Raw genomic sequence first — 24,708 nt, 5'->3', positions numbered from 1 at the left:
GCATTCCCCTATCGCTGGACTATTTGCGCTGGATTCCATGCGATGAACGGGCATATCGCCGCTATCGCTGGATTAATTATCGCATTGGAGATACGCGTTGCTAATAACGCGCTATCTCGGCGATAAAATCCAGCTATAGCTGGCGATAAAAAAATGTTTAGCGCAAAGCGTTGCTAATATGCCCCTCTGTTGTCAAGGATAACTCACATTTGTAAGGTAGAGAGAGTCTCCCCAGCACACTGTTTAATCACATATTGAACATGAGTTTCTCAGTACAAGTCTAGATGTGAGAATTAACAGGTCATCTTATCACCTCTCAAAATGGCCAAGAGAAAGGTGAGGATCTGGGCTAAGGAGATAGAAAGGACCGAGTGGGAAATAGAGAGAGAGAGAGTGGGGGAGAGAGAGAGAGAGAGGGCCCGATACACAGAACTAACTTAAGACAAAATCCTAAACTTACTACCATTTTCGTATTCACAGAAGGAACTTACTCATTTTGGTATTCACAGAAGACACTTACTCACTTCGGTATTCACAGAAGTTAGGAGTCCTACCTTTAGGACTCCTAAATGCCTTCTGTGAATGCCGAAAGTCTTAAAATTAGGATTTTTCTCAGTTTAGGAGTCCTAAAGTTAGGACTCCTAACTTTACTACCACTAAACTGAGAAAAATCCTAATTTTAAGGCTTTTGGTATTCACAGAAGGCATTTAGGAGTCCTAAAGGTAGGAGTCCTAACTTTACTACTACTAAATTGAGAAAAATCCTAATTTTAAGACTTTCGGTATTTACAGAAGGCATTTAGGAGTCCTAAAGTTAGGAGTCCTAACTATACTACTACTAAACTGAGAAAAATCCTAATTTTAAGACTTTCGGTATTCACAGAGGGCATTTAAGAATCCAAAAGTTAGGACTCCTAACTTCTGTGAATACCAATATGAGTAAGTGCCTTCTGTGAATACCAAAATGAGTAAGTGCCTTCTGTGAATACCAAAATGGTAGTAAGTTTAGGATTTTGTCTTAAGTTAGTTCTGTGAATCGGGCCCATTGAGTTTATCTGGTGTTCGTTATAGACATGGGAAAAAGCACGACTATTTCATCATTTGAAATGTAACTTATGCAGTTGCACATGTTAAATTTAGCTCATAATGTTTTTTTGACATTTAATATCACTAACCTACTCAGTACTCTGTATTTTATCCACATTTGAAGACTAAAGTTTGTATTGGTTCTTTCATGAATGGAAACCTATGACAAGCAGGTCAAACTCAGATGGCCTTTTTCCTAGGATTTGAACTTATGACCTGCAGGTTACACAAATATCCCTGCAACATCCACAAGAACCAACTGAATTTAATTGTAACCTTTAATCTGCAGATTACACGCAGTGGTCCACAGAAGTTACAATAACAATGTCACCTCGGTGCTAGACTGTGTAAACAAGCTCAATGTAAAAAAATGTGTACAAATGTGTGTATACACACATACATAAATGTAAACAATGCATGTTAAAAGGGCAAGTCACTTTCCTGTGAGAATGGGTTTATACTTAAGATGGCTTTAGGGTAACTTTTAAAGGCTTTTCCAATGTTCAAAGCTTTTCTCTATTAAGGGACACTATTCTTGTTTCAAACATGGGCAATTACCCTTATAGGAAGGTAATTTGACTTTAAAAGTTGTTAGGCTCCAAACCGACGACAGAAGACTTATCTCTGATACATAGTAGGCCCTTAACTCTGGCCATTCCTCGGCTCGGACAGCAGACCATCTTCAATGGGAAGCCGAAATTGGGAGACACTCACACATAAAGAATGGACAGATATATTTGCGAAAGATAAATTAAGTGCCACTAGTACATGGATGGGAGACGCTTGCAAAGATTGCACATTACTGATACACTCTGTGTGGAGTACATAGCTGGATCGTCCCCAATAATGCGACCTCTGCTGGAGGAAGTGTGGTAATGCTGGATTTTGCTTCACCTACTCTGGCATTGTCCCAAACTCCAATGATACCGGGAAGAGGTCATAAATGAGGTTGATCGACTATATGGGATACAAATGTAAGACTCTTGGCATATATCATTCTGGACGGCAATTTGACTCTAAGTAGTTGAGAGCAACCTGACGTTTTATGATGATCTACACATGTTCCTCGTTGCTAGTGGTCCCCACCGCCTTGGGATGTAGGTGGGCGTTTATGTATTAAAAATCAATAAACAAAGTTAATCCAAAAATTCACTAGCCACTAAACGTATACATTTATTTTGTTTATTTTTTGTCGGACTATCATATCTTTACCTGCAATAAACGATATGGATTTTTTTCAAGACCTCTCTTCCTTCGACCTGGGGGAATTCGAGCGATCTGTCTACTCTGATATTTCACGGCCTCAACCAACGATTGTGAATGCATTTTGTCACATATAACAACAGGCATATTCCTCGTAAATATTCCGTTATTCAAGAATCTTTACATTTTGTGGGCTTCATTTATGAGGGTTTGGCGCAAGGCAGCGCCGCATGGAATCTTGGTGCGCTGCCCTGCATCAACAGTAAAGGGCGGTAATGTGCCGTATCTCTGAGAAACAGCACATTCCTGTCCTTTTCCCCAGCGCTGGCGCACAATGGGCTGCCATGCGACGTACACAGGCACTCTCGGGCCATGGTGCAAGGGTGCCTGCGTTGTGGGGCTGATTGAGTTTGTGCAGGAAGGGCACATTTCTGCACAATTGAGGCGATTTCCTCTTTCCATGTGTGCTGCAAAATGCAGCACACATGGAAAGAGGAAAAACGAGGAGGAATGAAAAAAATTCTCCTCGTTGCGCCTCCCTAACCCCTGGGGTGGCGTTAGAATCTGCCGCATTCCCACATTTATGATTTCTTGAAAATCTGGGAATGCTTCAGATTCAAAGGGTGCTGCGTGGGACCACCCACCACCACACCCATGGAATGCCCCTTTCATGCAGCGTTCTGCGTGAAAGGGGCACATATTTACAAGGCCATGTAAATTGGCTTTGCGTGACCTTGTACATATGCTGCGGCACATTGCACCACCGGAGCCTCGAAAAAGTGCTGCTCCGCCCGGGGCAAAAGTACCGTAAGGGGCCTTATAAAGGAGGCCCTAAATGAGCATCAAGTCACAGAATGAAACCAGTGGGCCAGTCTCATCTCGGAAACAATCCTCTAGTTTATTAACAAATTAAAATAATGCCTTTAATTTTGCACGTATTGCTCTAAGACAAAAAAAACTTTGAAGCTACAATAGCAGAAAGAAAAACTCTGCAGTGGCACCCTTTCCAGTCACAGGGAGCCTCAATTGAACATTTTCCTCTATGATGCGTTTGTTTTTATATGCATCAAAACGTTGATGTCTGAAGCCATGCAATGTATACTCAGTAACAAAAATCTTGCAAACTAACTAACCCCTGTTGTTTTTGAAATGTGCTTTCAGTTCACATAAGTAGACACATTTGGACGAATGAGTTCAAAAGAAAATTGCACTCATTATTTTTCAAACCTCTGGAAATGATGCGCTCCACTGGCGTGACTGTGCGCTTCAAGTGTGCTCCACCTTTAAAACAAGGCCAAGTTAAACAACATTTCACAAAAAACGTTCTTGAACCTTTGCATCTCTTGAAACATAAACCACATTGTACTTCGGTTACATTAAAAGATCATCTCAGATACAATTATCTAAGTTTTAGCTTAAGGTTAAGCTACAGGTCTGTTGAGACACACACGTGGGTAAAAGAAGAGTCAGTTACATAACTGACAACAATGGGTTAGCTTGAAATTTGTTTCACAACTTAACTCCATGGGGGATATGTACAATAGAAGCAGCGGAGCGTGTCGCTAGCCTGCTTGGCTTAACAACATGCTCCGCTACTTCTGAAACGCAAGGCTGCACCATATTTACAAGAATGTACAAGAACCAGGGTTTTCCTGGTCTTAATTTTGGAGCTACCTCCAATGTACGCCATCCTTGTACATAGGGGGCAACATCAAATACAATTGGTGTTGCGGTAGAACGCCCACCACAACACCCACTGCATGCTGCTTACACGCTAACCATAGCGTGAAAGGGGGACTCATGGCTTAACGCTTAACGCAGACTTTATGAATAGTAACAGGCACATTGTAGACCTCTGAAAAGGAATTATTATTCTTATATGTACGAGTGTGGCCATTCTACAGGTAAAGGATGTAAATCAATCTGTGGGACATGCACCCCCGATGGAGGACTAAGGCCAGATTTATCATGATGTCACGCAGCGCCGCAAGGCAACTTGCTGTGCTACGCTGCGTTGCATGACAGCGAGACGGCAGGAATGCACTCTATTTACCAAGATATGGCGCATTCATGTCCTCTCCTTGCGCTGGTGCACTCAGTGCAGCCTAGAACCCTAGCACCAATGCGGGCCCCCTGTGCTGTGGTGCAAGGGTGCCCTTCCTGCACGAAAACAATCCTTACAGAAATGTTCCTCTTTCCATGTGTGCTGCATTCTCAGCACACTCAGAAACAGGAAACTACATGGAGAAATGAACATATTTCTTCTCGTTGTGCCTCTATGGGAATTCTGACACGTTCCCAGGTTTTCCAGTGTTAGTAAATCTGGGAATGCGTCCGAATGCATGGTTGGATGCGAGGGAAAACCCACACTCCACCCATGTAACACCATCCCGGCACAATGTAACGCAAGGCAGTGACTTGCGCTGCCTTGCGTTATACTAGATTTACTAAGCCACGTGAGGTGCCTCTGCTTAGCATGGTAAATCTCCTTCTACTTTTTGCGTCGCCTTGCGTGGCGCAAGGACAACTAAAATCTTGATATATCTGTACCAAGTCAGGGATTAAAAGACCTACAAAAAGAACCCTACCTTTGCACACTATATGCAGCTCCTCTTGCAGAATTAAAGTCTCTGGGCATATTAGCAAGGGCAGTATCGTGGCTTTAGCGGCACTTTTTGCCGCTAAAGAGGCGATATTTTTATCGCCCTATCAGCAAGCTGTCGCTAACAGCTGTTAGCGACAGCTTCATGGCGAAAGCAACCGTTTTGGATGCCGCTTTGCATGTCAGCGATATTTATTGCTAATGACATGCAAAGTAGGCGTTCCCACCCAAAAGTCTACAAAAACGGCCGCTAACAGACCTACCCCCTATCAGCAATGAGGCCCCAGACCCGGTTAGCGATGACAAAGTTGTGCTAACCGCATTTATCGCTGGAATTCTTACACCTGCTCAGAACACTTCTTACCTATCTACACAATGGGAGATGGATTGTGGGGCTGAATCCACCGGGGCATATCAGCAAGCATTCCCCTATCGCTGGACTATTTGCGCTGGATTCCATGCGATGAACGGGCATATCGCCGCTATCGCTGGATTAATTATCGCATTGGAGATACGCGTTGCTAATAACGCGCTATCTCGGCGATAAAATCCAGCGATAGCTGGCGATAAAAAAATGTTTAGCGCAAAGCGTTGCTAATATGCCCCTCTGTTGTCAAGGATAACTCACATTTGTAAGGTAGAGAGAGTCTCCCCAGCACACTGTTTAATCACATATTGAACATGAGTTTCTCAGTACAAGTCTAGATGTGAGAATTAACAGGTCATCTTATCACCTCTCAAAATGGCCAAGAGAAAGGTGAGGATCTGGGCTAAGGAGATAGAAAGGACTGAGTGGGAAATAGAGAGAGAGAGAGTGGGGGAGAGAGAGAGAGAGAGGGCCCGATACACAGGACTAACTTAAGACAAAATCCTAAACTTACTACCATTTTCGTATTCACAGAAGGAACTTACTCATTTTGGTATTCACAGAAGACACTTACTCACTTCGGTATTCACAGAAGTTAGGAGTCCTACCTTTAGGACTCCTAAATGCCTTCTGTGAATGCCGAAAGTCTTAAAATTAGGATTTTTCTCAGTTTAGGAGTCCTAAAGTTAGGACTCCTAACTTTACTACTACTAAACTGAGAAAAATCCTAATTTTAAGGCTTTTGGTATTCACAGAAGGCATTTAGGAGTCCTAAAGGTAGGAGTCCTAACTTTACTACTACTAAATTGAGAAAAATCCTAATTTTAAGACTTTCGGTATTTACAGAAGGCATTTAGGAGTCCTAAAGTTAGGAGTCCTAACTATACTACTACTAAACTGAGAAAAATCCTAATTTTAAGACTTTCGGTATTCACAGAGGGCATTTAAGAATCCAAAAGTTAGGACTCCTAACTTCTGTGAATACCAATATGAGTAAGTGCCTTCTGTGAATACCAAAATGAGTAAGTGCCTTCTGTGAATACCAAAATGGTAGTAAGTTTAGGATTTTGTCTTAAGTTAGTTCTGTGAATCGGGCCCATTGAGTTTATCTGGTGTTCGTTATAGACATGGGAAAAAGCACGACTATTTCATCATTTGAAATGTAACTTATGCAGTTGCACATGTTAAATTTAGCTCATAATGTTTTTTTGACATTTAATATCACTAACCTACTCAGTACTCTGTATTTTATCCACATTTGAAGACTAAAGTTTGTATTGGTTCTTTCATGAATGGAAACCTATGACAAGCAGGTCAAACTCAGATGGCCTTTTTCCTAGGATTTGAACTTATGACCTGCAGGTTACACAAATATCCCTGCAACATCCACAAGAACCAACTGAATTTAATTGTAACCTTTAATCTGCAGATTACACGCAGTGGTCCACAGAAGTTACAATAACAATGTCACCTCGGTGCTAGACTGTGTAAACAAGCTCAATGTAAAAAAATGTGTACAAATGTGTGTATACACACATACATAAATGTAAACAATGCATGTTAAAAGGGCAAGTCACTTTCCTGTGAGAATGGGTTTATACTTAAGATGGCTTTAGGGTAACTTTTAAAGGCTTTTCCAATGTTCAAAGCTTTTCTCTATTAAGGGACACTATCCTTGTTTCAAACATGGGCAATTACCCTTATAGGAAGGTAATTTGACTTTAAAAGGTGTTAGGCTCCAAACCGACGACAGAAGACTTATCTCTGATACATAGTAGGCCCTTAACTCTGGCCATTCCTCGGCTCGGACAGCAGACCATCTTCAATGGGAAGCCGAAATTGGGAGACACTCACACATAAAGAATGGACAGATATATTTGCGAAAGATAAATTAAGTGCCACTAGTACATGGATGGGAGACGCTTGCAAAGATTGCACATTACTGATACACTCTGTGTGGAGTACATAGCTGGATCGTCCCCAATAAAGCGACCTCTGCTGGAGGAAGTGTGGTAATGCTGGATTTTGCTTCACCTACTCTGGCATTGTCCCAAACTCCAATGATACCGGGAAGAGGTCATAAATGAGGTTGATCGACTATATGGGATACAAATGTAAGACTCTTGGCATATATCATTCTGGACGGCAATTTGACTCTAAGTAGTTGAGAGCAACCTGACGTTTTATGATGATCTACACATGTTCCTCGTTGCTAGTGGTCCCCACCGCCTTGGGATGTAGGTGGGCGTTTATGTATTAAAAATCAATAAACAAAGTTAATCCAAAAATTCACTAGCCACTAAACGTATACATTTATTTTGTTTATTTTTTGTCGGACTATCATATCTTTACCTGCAATAAACGATATGGATTTTTTTCAAGACCTCTCTTCCTTCGACCTGGGGGAATTCGAGCGATCTGTCTACTCTGATATTTCACGGCCTCAACCAACGATTGTGAATGCATTTTGTCACATATAACAACAGGCATATTCCTCGTAAATATTCCGTTATTCAAGAATCTTTACATTTTGTGGGCTTCATTTATGAGGGTTTGGCGCAGGGCAGCGCCGCATGGAATCTTGGTGCGCTGCCCTGCATCAACAGTAAAGGGCGGTAATGTGCCGTATCTCTGAGATACAGCACATTCCTGTCCTTTTCCCCAGCGCTGGCGCACAATGGGCTGCCATGCGACGTACACAGGCACTCTCGGGCCATGGTGCAAGGGTGCCTGCGTTGTGGGGCTGATTGAGTTTGTGCAGGAAGGGCACATTTCTGCACAATTGAGGCGATTTCCTCTTTCCATGTGTGCTGCAAAATGCAGCACACATGGAAAGAGGAAAAAACGAGGAGGAATGAAAAAAATTCTCCTCGTTGCGCCTCCCTAACCCCTGGGGTGGCGTTAGAATCTGCCGCATTCCCACATTTATGATTTCTTGAAAATCTGGGAATGCTTCAGATTCAAAGGGTGCTGCGTGGGACCACCCACCACCACACCCATGGAATGCCCTTTTCATGCAGCGTTCTGCGTGAAAGGGGCACATATTTACAAGGCCATGTAAATTGGCTTTGCGTGACCTTGTACATATGCTGCGGCACATTGCACCACCGGAGCCTCGAAAAAGTGCTGCTCCGCCCGGGGCAAAAGTACCGTAAGGGGCCTTATAAAGGAGGCCCTAAATGAGCATCAAGTCACAGAATGAAACCAGTGGGCCAGTCTCATCTCGGAAACAATCCTCTAGTTTATTAACAAATTAAAATAATGCCTTTAATTTTGCACGTATTGCTCTAAGACAAAAAAAACTTTGAAGCTACAATAGCAGAAAGAAAAACTCTGCAGTGGCACCCTTTCCAGTCACAGGGAGCCTCAATTGAACATTTTCCTCTATGATGCGTTTGTTTTTATATGCATCAAAACGTTGATGTCTGAAGCCATGCAATGTATACTCAGTAACAAAAATCTTGCAAACTAACTAACCCCTGTTGTTTTTGAAATGTGCTTTCAGTTCACATAAGTAGACACATTTGGACGAATGAGTTCAAAAGAAAATTGCACTCATTATTTTTCAAACCTCTGGAAATGATGCGCTCCACTGGCGTGACTGTGCGCTTCAAGTGTGCTGCACCTTTAAAACAAGGCCAAGTTAAACAACATTTCACAAAAAACGTTCTTGAACCTTTGCATCTCTTGAAACATAAACCACATTGTACTTCGGTTACATTAAAAGATCATCTCAGATACAATTATCTAAGTTTTAGCTTAAGGTTAAGCTACAGGTCTGTTGAGACACACACGTGGGTAAAAGAAGAGTCAGTTACATAACTGACAACAATGGGTTAGCTTGAAATTTGTTTCACAACTTAACTCCATGGGGGATATGTACAATAGAAGCAGCGGAGCGTGTCGCTAGCCTGCTTGGCTTAACAACATGCTCCGCTACTTCTGAAACGCAAGGCTGCACCATATTTACAAGAATGTACAAGAACCAGGGTTTTCCTGGTCTTAATTTTGGAGCTACCTCCAATGTACGCCATCCTTGTACATAGGGGGCAACATCAAATACAATTGGTGTTGCGGTAGAACGCCCACCACAACACCCACTGCATGCTGCTTACACGCTAACCATAGCGTGAAAGGGGGACTCATGGCTTAACGCTTAACGCTACCTTGTACATAAGGTGCAGCCCCTATCGCCACCACAACATCTGTAAAAGTGTTGTTGTGGTGGCGATAGGGGCTTGTACATATGCCCCGATGTGCCTGGGGCTTTTACCCAAAAAGATGGGCAATTTTCTATCAATACATTCTGGGGAAGGTCAATGCATCGTTATGTGCAATGATTCTTAAAAAAGATATGTGTGACATTTGCAAATTGAATATTTGGCAAGTCAAAACTGGGATCTTTTTTTCAAAAGACATTAATAAATACAGTCCTCCCATTAAACATAAACTATTCACAAATAAAACATTTTCATTTTTATAGCTGTTTTGATATTTACCCGTCTTAATTGGGAATATAGTTTTCTTTTTTCTGACTTGTCAAGCAGCACTCAGCAATCCTGTTTTGTCAATGTCAAATAGAATTCAGATCCCAGGAGGCAGCAGACAGCACAGGGACCCATATCCATGAAGATTATCAGGCGAATAAGAACAGAACCGCCATCACCATCTCAAGGAAAGGGCCCACCTGTAGCATGCTGCCTCCTACTTGATATAGTGTTCTTATCCAACTATTTCAGGCCAGCTATTATATTGAAGGAGTGACATCTTTGGCAACTGAGAGTTGTTTAGTTCTGTGAATAATTTGATACAACAGGGGTCATTGCCTCTGCCAGGAATTCCACCAAGATGAGCTGTTGAAAATAAACTTGCAATACTGTCTAATGTGTCTGGAACAGAACTTTGTCCGTCAGGCGTCTGAACACAAGCTGCCTTAGCAACATTACCGGACAAGATAACAGGGTGGAGCACTGTGGAACCAGGGAGCACTGTGGCTAGCTACGGGTTTAGCTGAATTGCAGGAATTACTTTGTACACAATCGCCAGCTCGGCTAAAGATGATGTTTATCTTTCATTGACATCCTAGCCTAGATGTGCACACATAGACTATTCATTGCAGTCTGTAGGAAGCTTCCCCCGACAACCTTCACTTCTATATCGAACTAAGCACTCTTTTTTATTAAACAACATTTTTGCTTACTTAAGACCTTCCTGCTTTAGAAGTTTGAAAAATACTGTCATTTTCCAGAGCCAAGCTGGGATTATTTTAATAATTCAAAAGCAATTGCTACTTCGCATAGAGACGATATATGTAAATCATATTACTATGTCCGATAAACATTATTTTATTTGATATTATGAAAATATATGTGTTCGCATGGTGACGTGGAATCCATTTTGAATTCAGATTCCAAGGCCTGTAAAATAAACATATGGGGGGAGATTAATGAAAAATTCGCGCAGCGCAGCCCCCGCGAGGTAGCACTGCATTGCACGACGGGGAGGGAGCACGACGGCACCATATTTCCAAAGATATGCTCTCTCCTCCCCTTTCTCTTGCGCCGGCACTGATTACAGCTACTGTGCACTACCCACACACCTTAGCGCCATAGCGCTAGGGTGTGTGAGTCCAGTATAGGTTTTGTACAGGAAGGATACCCTTCCTGTACAAAATTTAATGCCTGGACACGGAGGAAAGCTTTTCCCACTTTGTATGCATGCTGCACAGAACAGCACGCATGCAAAGTCGGAAACGGAAGGAGAAATAAAAGCATTTCTCCTTCCTTGCACCTAGTTTAAAAGGGCACAGTTTTCTCGCGCTAAACCCAATCTACTGTGTTTAGTAAATTGGGTTTAGCGTGAGAAACCTTGGGTGGTTGCTTCGGAATGCCCATGCACCACCCTTGGCATGCTCCTTGGCTCAAAGTGATGTGAAGCAGTGCCATGAGCTGCTTCGCATTACTTTTACGTTATATCCATCGCTAAACAAGTTTAGCGCTGGAAAGTAAATTAAAAAAAAAAAAAGATTTTGCACCGTTTTGTGTCACTTTTGTGATGCAAACAGGGTGCCAAAGCTTACCAAATCTCCCCCATCATATTCTTTTCACCTGGTCCTTTGCTGTATGCTTGCTAACTTGATTTAAGCTACACATTGCTACACAGCAATCAATTACTACAAAAGTGTAAACAAACTCCAGAATTTCCCTGAAGCAAATGAGGTACTATGGGAGGGGTCAGCATATTAGAGAAGAGACTATGTGGACAGTTAATGACATGAATATCAAATCAGTAGGCTGGAAAACTGAGATTAGGCTGACAGGAAGGCATGGGGTTTGAGGGCATCAAGAAGGGGACTGGGGATAATGGAAAATGTCTATAGGTTTCTTCGGGATTAGAGGAGCTACTGAGAGTTTTAGAACTCTCCAAGGTCTGGAGGCTAGCAAAGGTCCCTTGAGGACATCTGTAGGTAAGCAGAGAGGTGCCATAAGCCAATTAAAGTGCTCTTCAGGGCTGGTGACAGGCTGTAGCAGGTAATAGAGACAGTCCCCGTGGCTCTGGTGACTGGCAACATGATGAGGGTCTGATAGGGCCACAGGTGGTCAGTAATGGACAGATAACTCAATGTCGTTGAATGTTAGGGCCAGTTCATAAATTCCTAGGGTTAGGTAAGGGTCTCACCAATCCAGCTTAAAGTGTCCTAGCCATCTGATAGGAGACAGAGTGGACTTTATGGTGTGCTGAAGTCAACTTAAAGGCATTTCTGAAAATGAAATCGCCCAGTTGCGGCTGTGTTTATAGTGCTGCATCAGAGTAGGTCTGAAGAACATGCTGAGTGCTCAAAGAGGCATTATAGTACTATTAGAGGACTTATCAGGTTGGCTGCAGACTGGCATATAGTGGAATGGGGTCTCACTTCAGGCATCCTAGACTTAACTAATGGTCTGTATGGGCTTTCTGAATGCTTTTGACTGTGGCTTGGATGACTTCAGAACCTGCTATGAGCCCATGAGAGACAGCGGGTGATCTGTGGTAGCAAGATAATGGTCCACTTTAAAGCTCCACTGCGAGCCAATAAGTGCAGACAGTGTGACACTCAGGGGCCAGTAGATGTTTAATGGCTTGAAGATATGGGGAGAGATTTTAGTGAATGGCAGTGGAGCTCTGTGGGATGTCAGAGATGCCAACAGTAGTAGGACCTCCCCCTAGAATTCCCTTCTATCTTCAATGTTTCGGGCAGACGGACCCTGAAATAAGCCCCTGCTCCCACCCCCTCCCTGGCATTCATTTTCAGGGAAAGAAGGACCCAGTCAAATGTCTCTTCCTCCAACCCTCATATGCCGGTATAAACTTTAGGGTTACTGTCTTCTCCCCATGATATGCCTGTTCTGCCTGTGAAGTAAGTATACATTGCTGCAACCGGTGCTGTACCTGTTTGGTGTGTAAGGTGAAAATTGTTGTGGCAAAAGTAGTGTGGTCCTAACTGCACTTTCTTTGTATGAGGCACATTGATCAGAAGAAGGTGTGGAGATCTCAGGGTGCATGCTGGTGTGTATGTAGATCATTTCCAGCTATGCCTGCTTGTTTATTCTGGGCACAGCTACTAACATTAGCACGTTCATTTATCCCTGGAGGCGGGAGGACTGAAGAAAGAGAGCTGAGGCATGAGTAGCAAGAGTACTTTCACTCATCTTTGGAGGCGGGTGAAATGATGAATGAGAGCTGAGGCATGAGGAGCAAGGAGTCTGGAATTGTGGATTAGAAGTGAGCAGTGAGGCATGAAGAAAAAGGCATAAGGGATGAAAGGTGAGGAATGATTCATGGGGGATGAAAAATAATGGGTAATGAATGAGGAGTGCTGGAACAAGTATCAGAAATGAGGAACATTGAAGGATGAATGAAGAATGATGGATGACAGATGAGAAATGTGGAATGATAATGAAGGAGGGGGTAATGGAGGAGAAACCATGGAAATGGATGAGGAATGATGGATGAGGGATGATAGATGGTGGATGATGAAAAATAGAAGAGGATGTCCTAAAAGGTATGCTATACTCCAGACTGTGCTATGCCTGAGACTGTGATTTGCATACCAATGTGAATGAATGAAGCTTAAAATGTAGCTGCTAACTGTGCTGCATACAATGTTGGGCATAGTTTACATTGACGTTTTGAGAGTGAGGGGTAACATGCCCCACTGAGTAGCATGCTCGTTTTGATATCTCAGAGTGTAGCCACACAAAAGATTACTAAATGTTCACCTTAAAACATTTTAACAGTTATGGGTGCCAGGACCAGTTTGATACTTTATTTATTTTACTAAAGGGGGTACACATAAAGGCCCAGATTACTAAGCCCTTGCGTCGTGCAAAGCGATGCAAGGCCGCTAAAGGGCTTTGGTGAGATTTGCAAACCCACTTTGCATGGCTCTACTTGGCTTAGTAAATCCAGAGTACTGCAAGGTTGTGCAAATCAATGCCTTGTGTTACTCAGCATCCACCAGTGGTTTTTGATGCAATCCCAGATTTACTTACTGTAGTAAACCTGGGATTGTGTTAAAATGGTACACCTTATGTAGGAAAAGTGCTTTTTTTCACATGGTTAGTCCTGACTTTTTGCCTGTAAGTGAACTGGATCCCTGCCAACCAAGTCCCCAGTGCCATATCTCTTTCTTAAAACTGTTCCACAGTAGGCACAAATTCAGCCACTCCTGTAAGTCCTCAGTAAATGTTAGTCCTGGTACCTAGGGCATGGGTGCTGAACAGGGTCCACTAGGACTACAGCACAAAATGTGCAACCACCGAGACCCCTCACCAAGACCATGCAAACCACCATTGCAAGATGCGTGCCTTGGTGCATAGAAAACCGGAGAGTTGACATGGCACACAGCCCTGTGTGCCATGCCCCCATACACTGCATGAGGTATAGATAAGTCACCCCTAATGCAGGCCTAACAGCCCTAAGGCAGGATGCAATATATCCCATGTGTGGAAATATCTGTATGAGCAGATATGACACTACAATATCAAGTCCACTCTTGGATATTTTAAGTGCACATGGGAAGCCAGAGAGTACATGGGTTGGATATTTGTCATTACGAGTTTCCTAGCTCTATGATGGCTCCACTGTACCCTAAGGTGTTTGGCACCTCGCTGATGCCAGTGCTGGATTTATTGTTAAATGCACATAAGAGACCCTTTAGAAGGTCCCCTGAAACCTACCAAGCACTGGTGTGGTCTCTGACTACTTTTAACCAGCCTGTCACCACCAAACATGTTTCTGAGCACACGGGGTGGTGGCCAGCGTTCTCCGAGGCCAGGAACAAAGCCTGCTCTGAGCAGAGATGCTGCACTTCTCCCCCAGAACAGTATGGCCTTCTGAGGCAGTAAGCTTCAAAGGCGAAGCTGCCTTTGAAATGCGACCCAGGCATCTCCAGATAGTGGAGTATGTCAACCCCCTTTGCTGCTCCACTTTTGCTGCTCCACTTTGGTGGGAGAAAGGCAGGAAAATTAGATGAGGAGGTGTGCCCACATTCTGCCAACACCACTCCTAAGGTGTGGCAGGTGAAGTGGATCCCACATGTGCAAATCCTCCATCTTGAAATGGTAGGTAAACAACCTATCAGGGCTAGGGTAGTGCCCCTTCACACAGGACACCCTGAAGGTAGGAAGCCTATTGGCTACTACCTGTTTACTCCTTTAATGCCCCTAAATGTCGTATTTAGGTAGCATCCCTGGACTTTGCACCTTAGATTCAGCGGACACAAAGAAGAGAAGGACAAAGAAGAGCTACTGATCCGAGGACCGAAGCCCTGCTGCAGAAAATTGGCATCAAACCATGCCTGCTGCCTTAAGGACTCGATAATTTTGGTGTGCTGTCTCATCTTGCAACTGTGAGACCTCCAAGAACCGCGGAGCACCTCCAGCCTTTGGCAAATTGTCAAAGAACCTCCCTAGGAGTAGAGGCTCTGCTCACCTGTGACAGCAAGCACCAAACCGCAGACTCCAGTTTCTCTGATTTGCTGCACCTCAGCGACTCCGATGCAGCCCCTGGACCAAAAGTGGTAGAAAAGCTCAGGAGGGTCAGATCTGTCTCCCCACCAAGTTTGTGGACACCAGAACCTACTGGAGTCGTGCTGCACCAAAACCCAGGGTACCAGACCTTCTGTAGAATTTACCAAGACAAAGAGTCCACTCCGAATTCCAACTGCCCAGAAAGCAAGCATCCATCAAGGAACATCGCAAGCCCTGAGACCCACTTTGTGAGTGGCCCAGCTGTCCCGTAATTGCCTCTCCAAGCTGCCTGCTCTTTACTTCGAGGACATCTTGATGAACGCCACCCTGCTGACCTATCTGCTCTGCACCCGGCCTGACAGGCCTTGGTGACAATGATCCACCTTTGTTCCCATTGTTCTGAGGCCCTTGTGACCTGCTCCCTCGAGTGGGACCCCCAGACTTATCCTTAAGTCTCCATGTGCAGTGTGTTTTCAGGTGGCCTCCTTCTTTGTGGAGCACCAGCTACCAACAACTTCTGCACTCTGCTCATGGTTGTATCTGGGACGCCCTCAAGAATCTGCTGGTGGAACATTGGTCCTGGCTGCGTAACTACAGAAATCCAAGAGGTTAACCTTGAGAGTCAACTGTACGATTTTATATGCTTTTTTTGTTTTTACCCCATTGACTTCAATGATACGTAATTGCTCACAAAAGTGATTTTTATTGCGAACTATAAAAATTCATAACTTTTAATGTGCTTACTGTAGAACAAAGTTCTTTGTTTGAAAAATTATATAAAAATCTAAATTATTTTTGTAAATTGGCCTCAGATTTATTCTTGAGTGTGTGTCTCATTTATTGCCTCTGAGAGTATGACAAATGCTTAGCACTACCCTCTGATAAGCCTAACTGCTCACCCACACTACTACAAATAGAGCGTTTTTTGCCTCTGTAAACCAATTTGGGTCTCACTGGACTCTCTACACAGTGTACTTGACTTTAGTGCACTATATACAGAGCCATCGCCCTACATTGTTGGCTCAGCGGTGGGGTCTACGACTTTGCATTTGTTGATACCTCTCTGTCAATAAGTGACCACTCGAATAAATCCAAAATTGCCTTTAGCCAGTTGTATGTTTTCAATTTGTCTATTTTTCCAAATTTTAAAATTAACTGTTTGTGCCTTGGTTAAGTCCTTGTATTCTGTTGTTCAAATTAGAAAAAATCTTACTTTAGTTGGGTCAAAGAAAAGTGTTGAATTTTTTTGTAACCTTATAAAACGTTACCCAACTGTAGTAACAATAATGAGTGATACTGATAACCAGGCTCAGGAGCTCAACCTGGCTCCATACATGGACCTGTCCTATGCCAGATACAGGGCCCTCTGTAAAGGTTATGGTATCAAGATTAGCTCTCATGCTTACAAAGAAAAGCTTAGAAGGCTTATAGCTGAATTTGAGAGAGACCACTTGGAGCTAGGAGGAGGTGGCTGAGTCCCTCCACTCATATACAGGTGAGGAGCCCTCAGAGGAGGAACTCATGCTGGAAAGGTTGGCCGGAGGTGAACTTAGAAGCTCAAATTCTGGATATAGAAAGCCAAAGAAAGAAGATTATTTTGACTCAAACTCCTCAAAGTGATTGTCTCTAAATATTCAGATGGTGATGACATCACCAAATGGTTCACTGCATTCAAGAGAGCCTGCAAACCCAGACGAGAAGAAGCTCTTAGAGGGAGATTTGACCCTAGATGAAGTACGTGATGCAATTAGTAGACAAAAACAGGGAAAGTTTCTGGCCCGAATGTACTCCCGCAGAATCTTTTACACACAATGCTAATCTCTTGGCCCCACACCTCCTGAATATGTTCCGGATATTCCTAGAGGAAAAGACACTCCCGCCCACAGTGTTAGCGACACGTCTCCTGACAGTATCATCCCTTATTTATTGGGACCATTCCGGCTTTATGCCGGGATGAGCCACAAGACTTAATCTCCGTAGACTAGCTAACTGGATGGATACAGTAAAGAGCAGACCCACAACACAAGCATTTCTCTCCTTAGATGCAGAGAAGGCCTTCAACATGGTGCACTGGCCATTTCTGAGGCAAACCCTGCTGAAGTTCGGTTTCGGCCTGGTCTTTATGTCTTGGGTGGACCTACTTTATACTAACCCTGTGGCCAGGGTCCGAGTTAACTTGGCATCTTCGGAGGCTTTCCAGGTCCAAAGGGGTACCCAGCAGGGCTGCCCCCTGTCCCCGCTGCTATTTGCACTAGTCCTGGAGCCGTTGGCTCACCCAGAGATCACCAGATTTAAGGGTAACAAGGGCGCCCTTTTGGATGAGCGTATATCGCTTTATGCAGACGACATCCTCCTGCATATCACATACCCAGATAGGTCACTCCCGCTAATAGTCAACGCTTTTCAGGAATATGATCAACACGCGGGCTACTGTATTAATTGGGACAAATCCAGTCTGTACTCAGTAGGAAAGCCTATAGTCGAGAGCCAGATCCCAATTGGTTTTCAGGTGGCCCAAGATTGGTTCAGATGTCTGGGTCTGTATTTTACTAACAACTATACGGCCAACCTTATCCACAATGTCAGAAGGGTAACTGCGGAGTTTCATGGAGATGTTGAGAGATGGAGGCGACTACTGCTAACTATAATGGCTAGAGCAGCGTTCTGTTCTCCCCAGGGAGCAGCGTTGGAGTGCCATTGAGAGGGAAGCCTTTGCTGTGATTTGGTCCCTGAGGCCATACCTGTTTGGTTCTCACTTCCTCGTCCAAACTGACCACAGACCGATGGCCTTTCTAGGTTCTTCCACTCAGAAGATAAAGACTCTCTAGGGAAAGGTTAGTCTTATCATCTTTCGTTTGGGGGTGGGGGGGGTCTGTAGGAAAGTGCCTCTTGTGACATGGCCATCCCCCACTTTTTTGCCTGATTGGATTTCAAACTGTAAGTGCACTGGGACCCTGCCAACCAGGTTCCCAGTGCCAGATCTCTTTCCCAAAACTGTACCACAATTAGCACAACTTCAGCCAACCCTGTAAGTCCCTAGTAAATGGTACCCCAGGTCCACTAGAGCTGCAGCACAAATTGTGCTACCCCAGAGACCCCTCACCAAGACCATGCAAACTGCCATTGCAGGCTGTGTGTCTTGGTGCCGAGAAAACCGAAATGTCAACAAGGCACGCAGCCTTGTGTGCCATGCCCCCATACACTGCATGAGGTATAAGTAAGTCATCCCGACTGTAGGCCTTAGAGCCCCAAGGCAGAATGCACTATATCCCATGTGTGGACATATTTGCCTGAGCAGATATGACCCTACAATATTAAGTCTATTTTAGAAGATATGGTGCGTTCCTGCTCTCGCTGTCACGCATTGCAGCGCAGCAAGTTGTCTTGCTGCGTTTCGTTGCTTGACACGTGATAAATCTGGTCCAGAATGTTTTACGACCATTTATCTAAAGGAAGACATTCTCACACCCACACAAATGTAGATGATAAGTAGAGGCGTTGTCACAATTTCTATGGGTTCCAATAAAATATGTTTTTTTTTTTGAGACTATGGCTAGTTATATATTTATGGTGTGCATGCATAAGCACTGCTTTTAAATGAAGAGGGCAATCAAGCAAGTGAAAAGATGCATATGCATTAACCTGCATGTGTAAGTTGACACAGGTTCCAAAGAAAAACTGGGGTGTGTGAAACCGAGATCAATGCAATTGATGCGCTTACATGCCCCATTTTGCACAATATTTGGAAAATCAAGTGAACATCCACAGCTGCATTTGGAAAATTGCTATGTGCAAAAGTTTCCCTACTTTCAGTGGCTCATATCTATATTTGCTCAAGAACTTTTAAAACGTTTCTATGTAACCTATGGGCTGATTTAAAGGTTGGCGGATAGGGTACTTTGTCGGAGCCTACTCTAGCCCTGCCGAAGATATACCCCTCCGTCAGTCCAACAGAGTACAAGCCGTCAGAGGTTAGCCATCCAACCATCTGCCCAATTTAAAGTGGGCAGTTAGATGGCCTTTTTTTTTTACTGTTTTGTCACCTGGTTGTGAGCGACAGTAAAAATAAAAAATGCCCCCACACCATGGGAAAAAACTCCCATGGTGTAGGGGTCCTTAGTTTTACTTTTTTCAAAAACAACCTCCTGCTTTGAGAGTTTGTTTTTGAAAAGAAGTAAAACTTTGTGAAAATTTGACAGCTCGCCATCAGGTTTGACGGAGCCATCTGTCAAACTTTGACAACATTGATACTAGCTCCTGCCGATGTTAAGAGATGTATCTGGGGCAGCGGGGGCAGCGGTCAGCCCTAAATTTGGGGGGGCATGATGTCGATCAGGGTGGCGGAGTAATTTACTCCATCATCCTGATGTACATTATTCTTTCCTCCAAGCTCTAACTCAGGCCTTAGACTCTAAAATGTAAGCAGACATTTAGTGGGCAGGTGCACCGTACATCACCGCATAAGAGTAATTTTGAGTAGAAACCCTTGTGCTCTTTGACTAAAAACGAATGGGCTTAGGTAAGAGTCGGGCTAATGCGGTGTATCTGTCCCGTCCGCCACGTTTAGAGTGTCAGTGACATCAATGCACTTGTAATACAGTGGACGGGACATCATTTCCAATTGAGAATAAGGTCCAAAGTTAAGAGGCAAGAAAGAGAACATGCAAAGTCCAACCTGCTTAAGCCGAATAGTGGTATATTTTTAATGATAGTATCAAAAACTGCGTGGTGGTGAATTATTGTGAGGCCAGCATTATCACTGAACCAGCTGCATATCTTTACTGTATTTCAGTTGTTGTTTGCTTGTTTACTCATTCCATTAACGCTATCTAACACAATTTGAATGAATATGTTTACTTTTAACAGCTACCCGCATCAGGAAGCAATATTTCCACATGTCTCAAGAAAACCAAATATGTCCTACAATGTCTACTCCCAGAGCCAAGAATTTTCCTATGAGGATTCAGTTCAGCCTGGCCAGGACTATGTGGAGAGGATGCCAGAGTACACCGTTCCAGCGGTAGCCAGGGTTCCCAGGCCTGTATGTAGTAAACGTTTTATCTTTTCTGCACAAATGATGTCTTTACAGAACAGCGGGATTTATGCATGTGTCCTATATGTTTCATATGTTGTATGATATGTTGAACAATGTTTGAGGTTTCAGGATTTTAAATGTATACTACAAGCTCTTGTGCAATGTTTCAGCGAAATGGTGAGGATGAGAAAAGAAATCCAGCCTTGAAAATCAGGGGAAGTGGCATTTGTATGGAGGCTGGATCTGTCACACATTCCTGGGGCTCTGTTTGTGACTTCACTCTCAGGAGGATGGCAGAGAACCGAGAAAGATTCAGAAAGCAGTGCTAAATATGTGCGCGGTTTGCAGGAGTAAGGCAGGTGTAAGAGTGAGGTAACAAGTGAAGAGTGGTGGAAAAACAGGGAAGCGGTGGCATTAAGACTGGCAGCCCTGGCATTCAGGAACCCTGACATTCGGCAGCAGGCTACTAAGAAATCCTGCATTTATTTTTCACAAATTAAGCACTGTTTAAAGGAGACAGGTGGAGGGACACCAAGAGAAAACATGCTGGTGAAAGGAGGGGGATAGGGCAGAGGAACAACGCATCAGGCGTATTTGCCCAAAGGCACTACGAGGGGGGATGAGATGGCAGGGACCCGGGCAGGCGTAGTGGAAGGCTGTGGTTAGGAGGTTGCCGGGTGCTGATCCTGCTGTGTAGATGACTAGAGCTAGACCGGGTCTGTGGTTGCACGTCCAGAAGGTTACAGTTGAGAAAATGATTTTTCACCTAGCGGTGCAGTTTTTCTCCACATCTCGTTGGTGAATTTATCAGTTTTTCAATTCAAATTGGTTTTTATTTTCAGTTATTTAAAAACAATACAATAAAAATGTAAAAATCCAACCACAAACACCTGACCTACCCCTATACCAGAAACTATACAACGATTAGTCACAAAGTAGGCGCAGTATACATTGGCTTTATTAAAACACTTAGAAATGAAAAAAATATCAACATTTCTATTTTGACACATTAATTGAGTAGGTTAAAAAACTGCATCCATAAACATATTCCTCCATTCTTGAATCAAGGAAGTACAACAGCATAACTTATACAGCAGATAGTTTTATTTGTAGTCATCCACTACCTGCACACATAGACTGGTCTGCACCTTTTTATGTTTTAACAAATAATGTAAATGAGAAATAAAGAGAGAACTCAAAAATAAGCCTTTCTTCTCACCAATCTGCAGCCAGAATAAGAATTAGAGAATTGAATATAGAGAAGATGGCTTAGGACACAGCCACACCAACAGGTGGGGAAAGGCTTTGTTGGAATGGAAATGTCCCCTGCATGATGTACAGTTGTATTCCTGTGCGTGATTGCCACATCACATATATCTGGTATCCTGTTTTTAATTTTTTTTCCACCCTGATATCCTGCTAATCGTGCCTGTGTGCAGAGGCCTAGGCCTGTCCCGCACATGGGTAAGGTCTTGGACTTGTCCTGTGCCCTGGAGGAGCGTGGCAAGAGTTCCCTCATTGATTGACATAGGGCTACTGTCCCGGTCTTGGGTTTAGCACAATGGGGCATATGCATCAACATTAGCATTTGCGATTCCTTATTAGCGAAAAATAAGGAATCGCTAATAAGGAATAGCAAAAGGCTATGCATGTAGGAATCGCTATTCAAATAGCGATTCCTTAACATTCCTTATTACCGAATCGGTAATACCGAATCGGTAATAAGGAATACCTACCCATTCATTCCTATGGGCTTGGAGGCCCATAGGAATGAATGTAAAGCCATTCTGTATTAGCGATTCGGTATTACCGAATCGCTAATAGCTTGAGCACTTTCAAGGGTGCCAGGGTGTCAAAAGGACACCCTGTTGCACCCCTGAAAATGATATGTGCACATATGTTGCACACACACATGCCTAAGGGCATGTGTGTGCGCAACATGACACTTTGAAAAATGCACAAAAGTGCATTTTTCAAAGTTTTTGCAAATTACCATGCAGTTCATCTTCATGGTAATTTGCTCCCCTTATTAGCGAAATCGCTAATTTTTTAACTTTGATGCATTGCATTTAAGGAATCTCACTTTGGGATTCCTTAAATGCAAGAGCTATTTAAGGAATCGGTATTTAAGGAATCCCTATTTAAAGAATCGCTATTTAAGGATTCCTTAAATACCGATTTCTGCTTTTGGGTTGATGCATTGGGATTGGGTATTTTTTACTTAATACCGGGAGCTAATAAGGAATCGGTATTTTACCGACTGGATTTTGGCTTGATGCATAAGGGTGAATGAGAGGTGTTGGTGCCATACAGTGTTTTGTGAATCCATAGTAGTATCTGATATTATCGTTGTCACTGGAGTGAAGGCCTACTGTCCCTCTCATGTTAAGTTCTACTTATATTCACTTTCCCAGTCCATAGACCTGATGCCCCTAGTATATGTTGTGAATGTTTGTGTATGTAGAATGCAAATGTGTGAGTGAGCCGAAGTAATGGAGGCCTTTGAGGTCTATTTTGGATACCCCTGGGCACAAGCTGAAGATGGGATTGTTTTCCCACACAGTGGAAGTGCATGCTGACATTCCTGAAGCTAGATGGAGGAGACCTAGACACTGAAGTTAGGGGAGGGGAGACAGGGTTCTTTACCATATTTTGTTAGGCCTTTTGCTAGAAAGAAGCTGCTGATTAACCTTCTTGGAGTTTGCAATTTGATAGATAGTAGGATGTTGGAGAGACGGGTGAGGACTGCAGCCATTATTTGCAGAGTTGAGGAAACCTTTAGGCGAGAACTGCCCATTTATCTTTCTTTGACTAGTTTTTCAGGGGCGGTTGACAGCCAGGTGCAGAAACCTCATACCTCTTTGTAACTATGTTGTGTGTTCTCCAGGTTGGAGACAATCCTGCTGTGACAAGCATCCTTCCACGCTGTGTTTAGAAAGTAACCTGGAAAGGACCCTTGAAAGGAAAATCCCAAACTGGTTCCACAGTTACAGAAATTGGAACACATCTCATGTTTGATTTTAGTGCATTAAAGGGGGACCTCCCTATCCCACTTGTTCCAGTTTCAGGTCCTCTATGCACAAAGAAGGGAGCATTCAGCTGAATACTCAGAAGACTGCTGTGTGACCACAGCTGGTGTCTGCTTGACACCCGGCTTCGCAGAGATTACTATATCATGCTGGAAGAGGTGTGTACCTGCCCTGAGATGCCTTGAAGCTTGTCAGCCTGCTGTGAGAGGGAAGGAGCCTGCCAACCCTGCAGGAGGACTGTCTGTTTAGGAGGAGTGGGGTGCACCATGTCCCAGTTGCCCGTGAAGTGCCAAGAAGAGAAAGATTAAGGAGAGCAATCTGAGAACCATGGTGTGTTTGGGCCTTAAGTTTCTCCACACTGGTTCCTGGCAGGAACCACTTGCACGCAGACGTAGAGACCCGGTCGAGGCTGTGATTGCATGTCAGAGTGATTGGCTTTCAGCTGCATAAAGTGACGCGCCCTTTGCATGGCCACAGCTGCCCAGAGTGATCAGCCTGTGCTTGATCTCAACTGCCCAGAGTAAATTGTCTGTGTGTGGCCACAACCACCTAGAGTGACGGGCCTGTGCATGGCCACAACTTCCCGGCGTGATCAGATTTCACAAGGTTGCAACATACAGACCAGCTGGAAGAGGCTGCACCTGATACAGCTGCCCAAGATCGCAAGTGCTGTGATACACATTGGTGGTCAGATTGTGACTGCAACAAACTAGGATGGCAGCCTCGATTCTGCTGTGTACACTGCATGGACAAAGCAGGACTTACAGACAATGCTGTCAGCTGGCGCGCAACCACTTATGAGAAAGATTGTAAGCGCACTGCAGAGGTGTGTGTCAGCACCAGTCCTGAGGGGATTGAGCCACAACATGTGGTAAGACTCACAATTAAAAATTGTCACACTGATTTCAGGAGTGATATACTCGCACCTGAGCCACAATCTCATCCCCAAACCACATAGAAGGGGCAACAAGGTATACGTTTTCTACATTGCCCTAGAGACACACAGCTCGGTTTTCCAGACCTCCTGGCACTAAGGACTCAGTCAATATGCCAAGCCGAGACAGAAAATATGTTGTACTGCAACCACCCCACAACCCACTGAGCAATATTTGAGTGAGATGTGATATAGTTAACGATCAATGCGATGAGACATTACAAGGCTAGTTAGTGGAACCCCAAATCCTGTTTCATTAATGAATAACACACTCAAGAACACTATCACACACAAGACTCATTTTGAAGATTTTTGTAAAAAAATATGAACTGTAACTACAAGAAATACAAATTTAATGGCAGCAGCGCCATTTACCAAAAGCGTGATCAAAAGGAAAAACTCCAAAATGATTACTGTTTTACATTCATAGCAATTCTACCCC

At 43.7% G+C, this 24,708-nt stretch overlaps 1 protein-coding gene across 2 annotated transcripts in view; it reads left to right on the top strand.

Moving 5' to 3' along the window:
• The window catches only part of LOC146829162 (uncharacterized), a 220,918-nt gene that overhangs the window by 115,339 nt on the left and 80,871 nt on the right, over nucleotides 1-24,708 (top strand). For both annotated transcript variants that reach the window (XM_085607812.1, XM_085607813.1), the window contains exon 6: nucleotides 20,135-20,309. In XM_085607812.1, coding sequence (XP_085463938.1) covers nucleotides 20,135-20,309 — 175 coding nt within the window. The remainder of the gene's footprint in view (nucleotides 1-20,134; nucleotides 20,310-24,708) is intronic.

Source organism: Triturus cristatus, chromosome 5_2 (genome assembly GCF_964204655.1).
Source record: "Triturus cristatus chromosome 5_2, aTriCri1.1, whole genome shotgun sequence".
Taxonomy (NCBI): domain Eukaryota; kingdom Metazoa; phylum Chordata; class Amphibia; order Caudata; family Salamandridae; genus Triturus; species Triturus cristatus.
The sequence above is the reverse complement of the archived record's forward strand: the minus strand, read 5'-3'. Positions and strand labels throughout refer to the sequence as shown.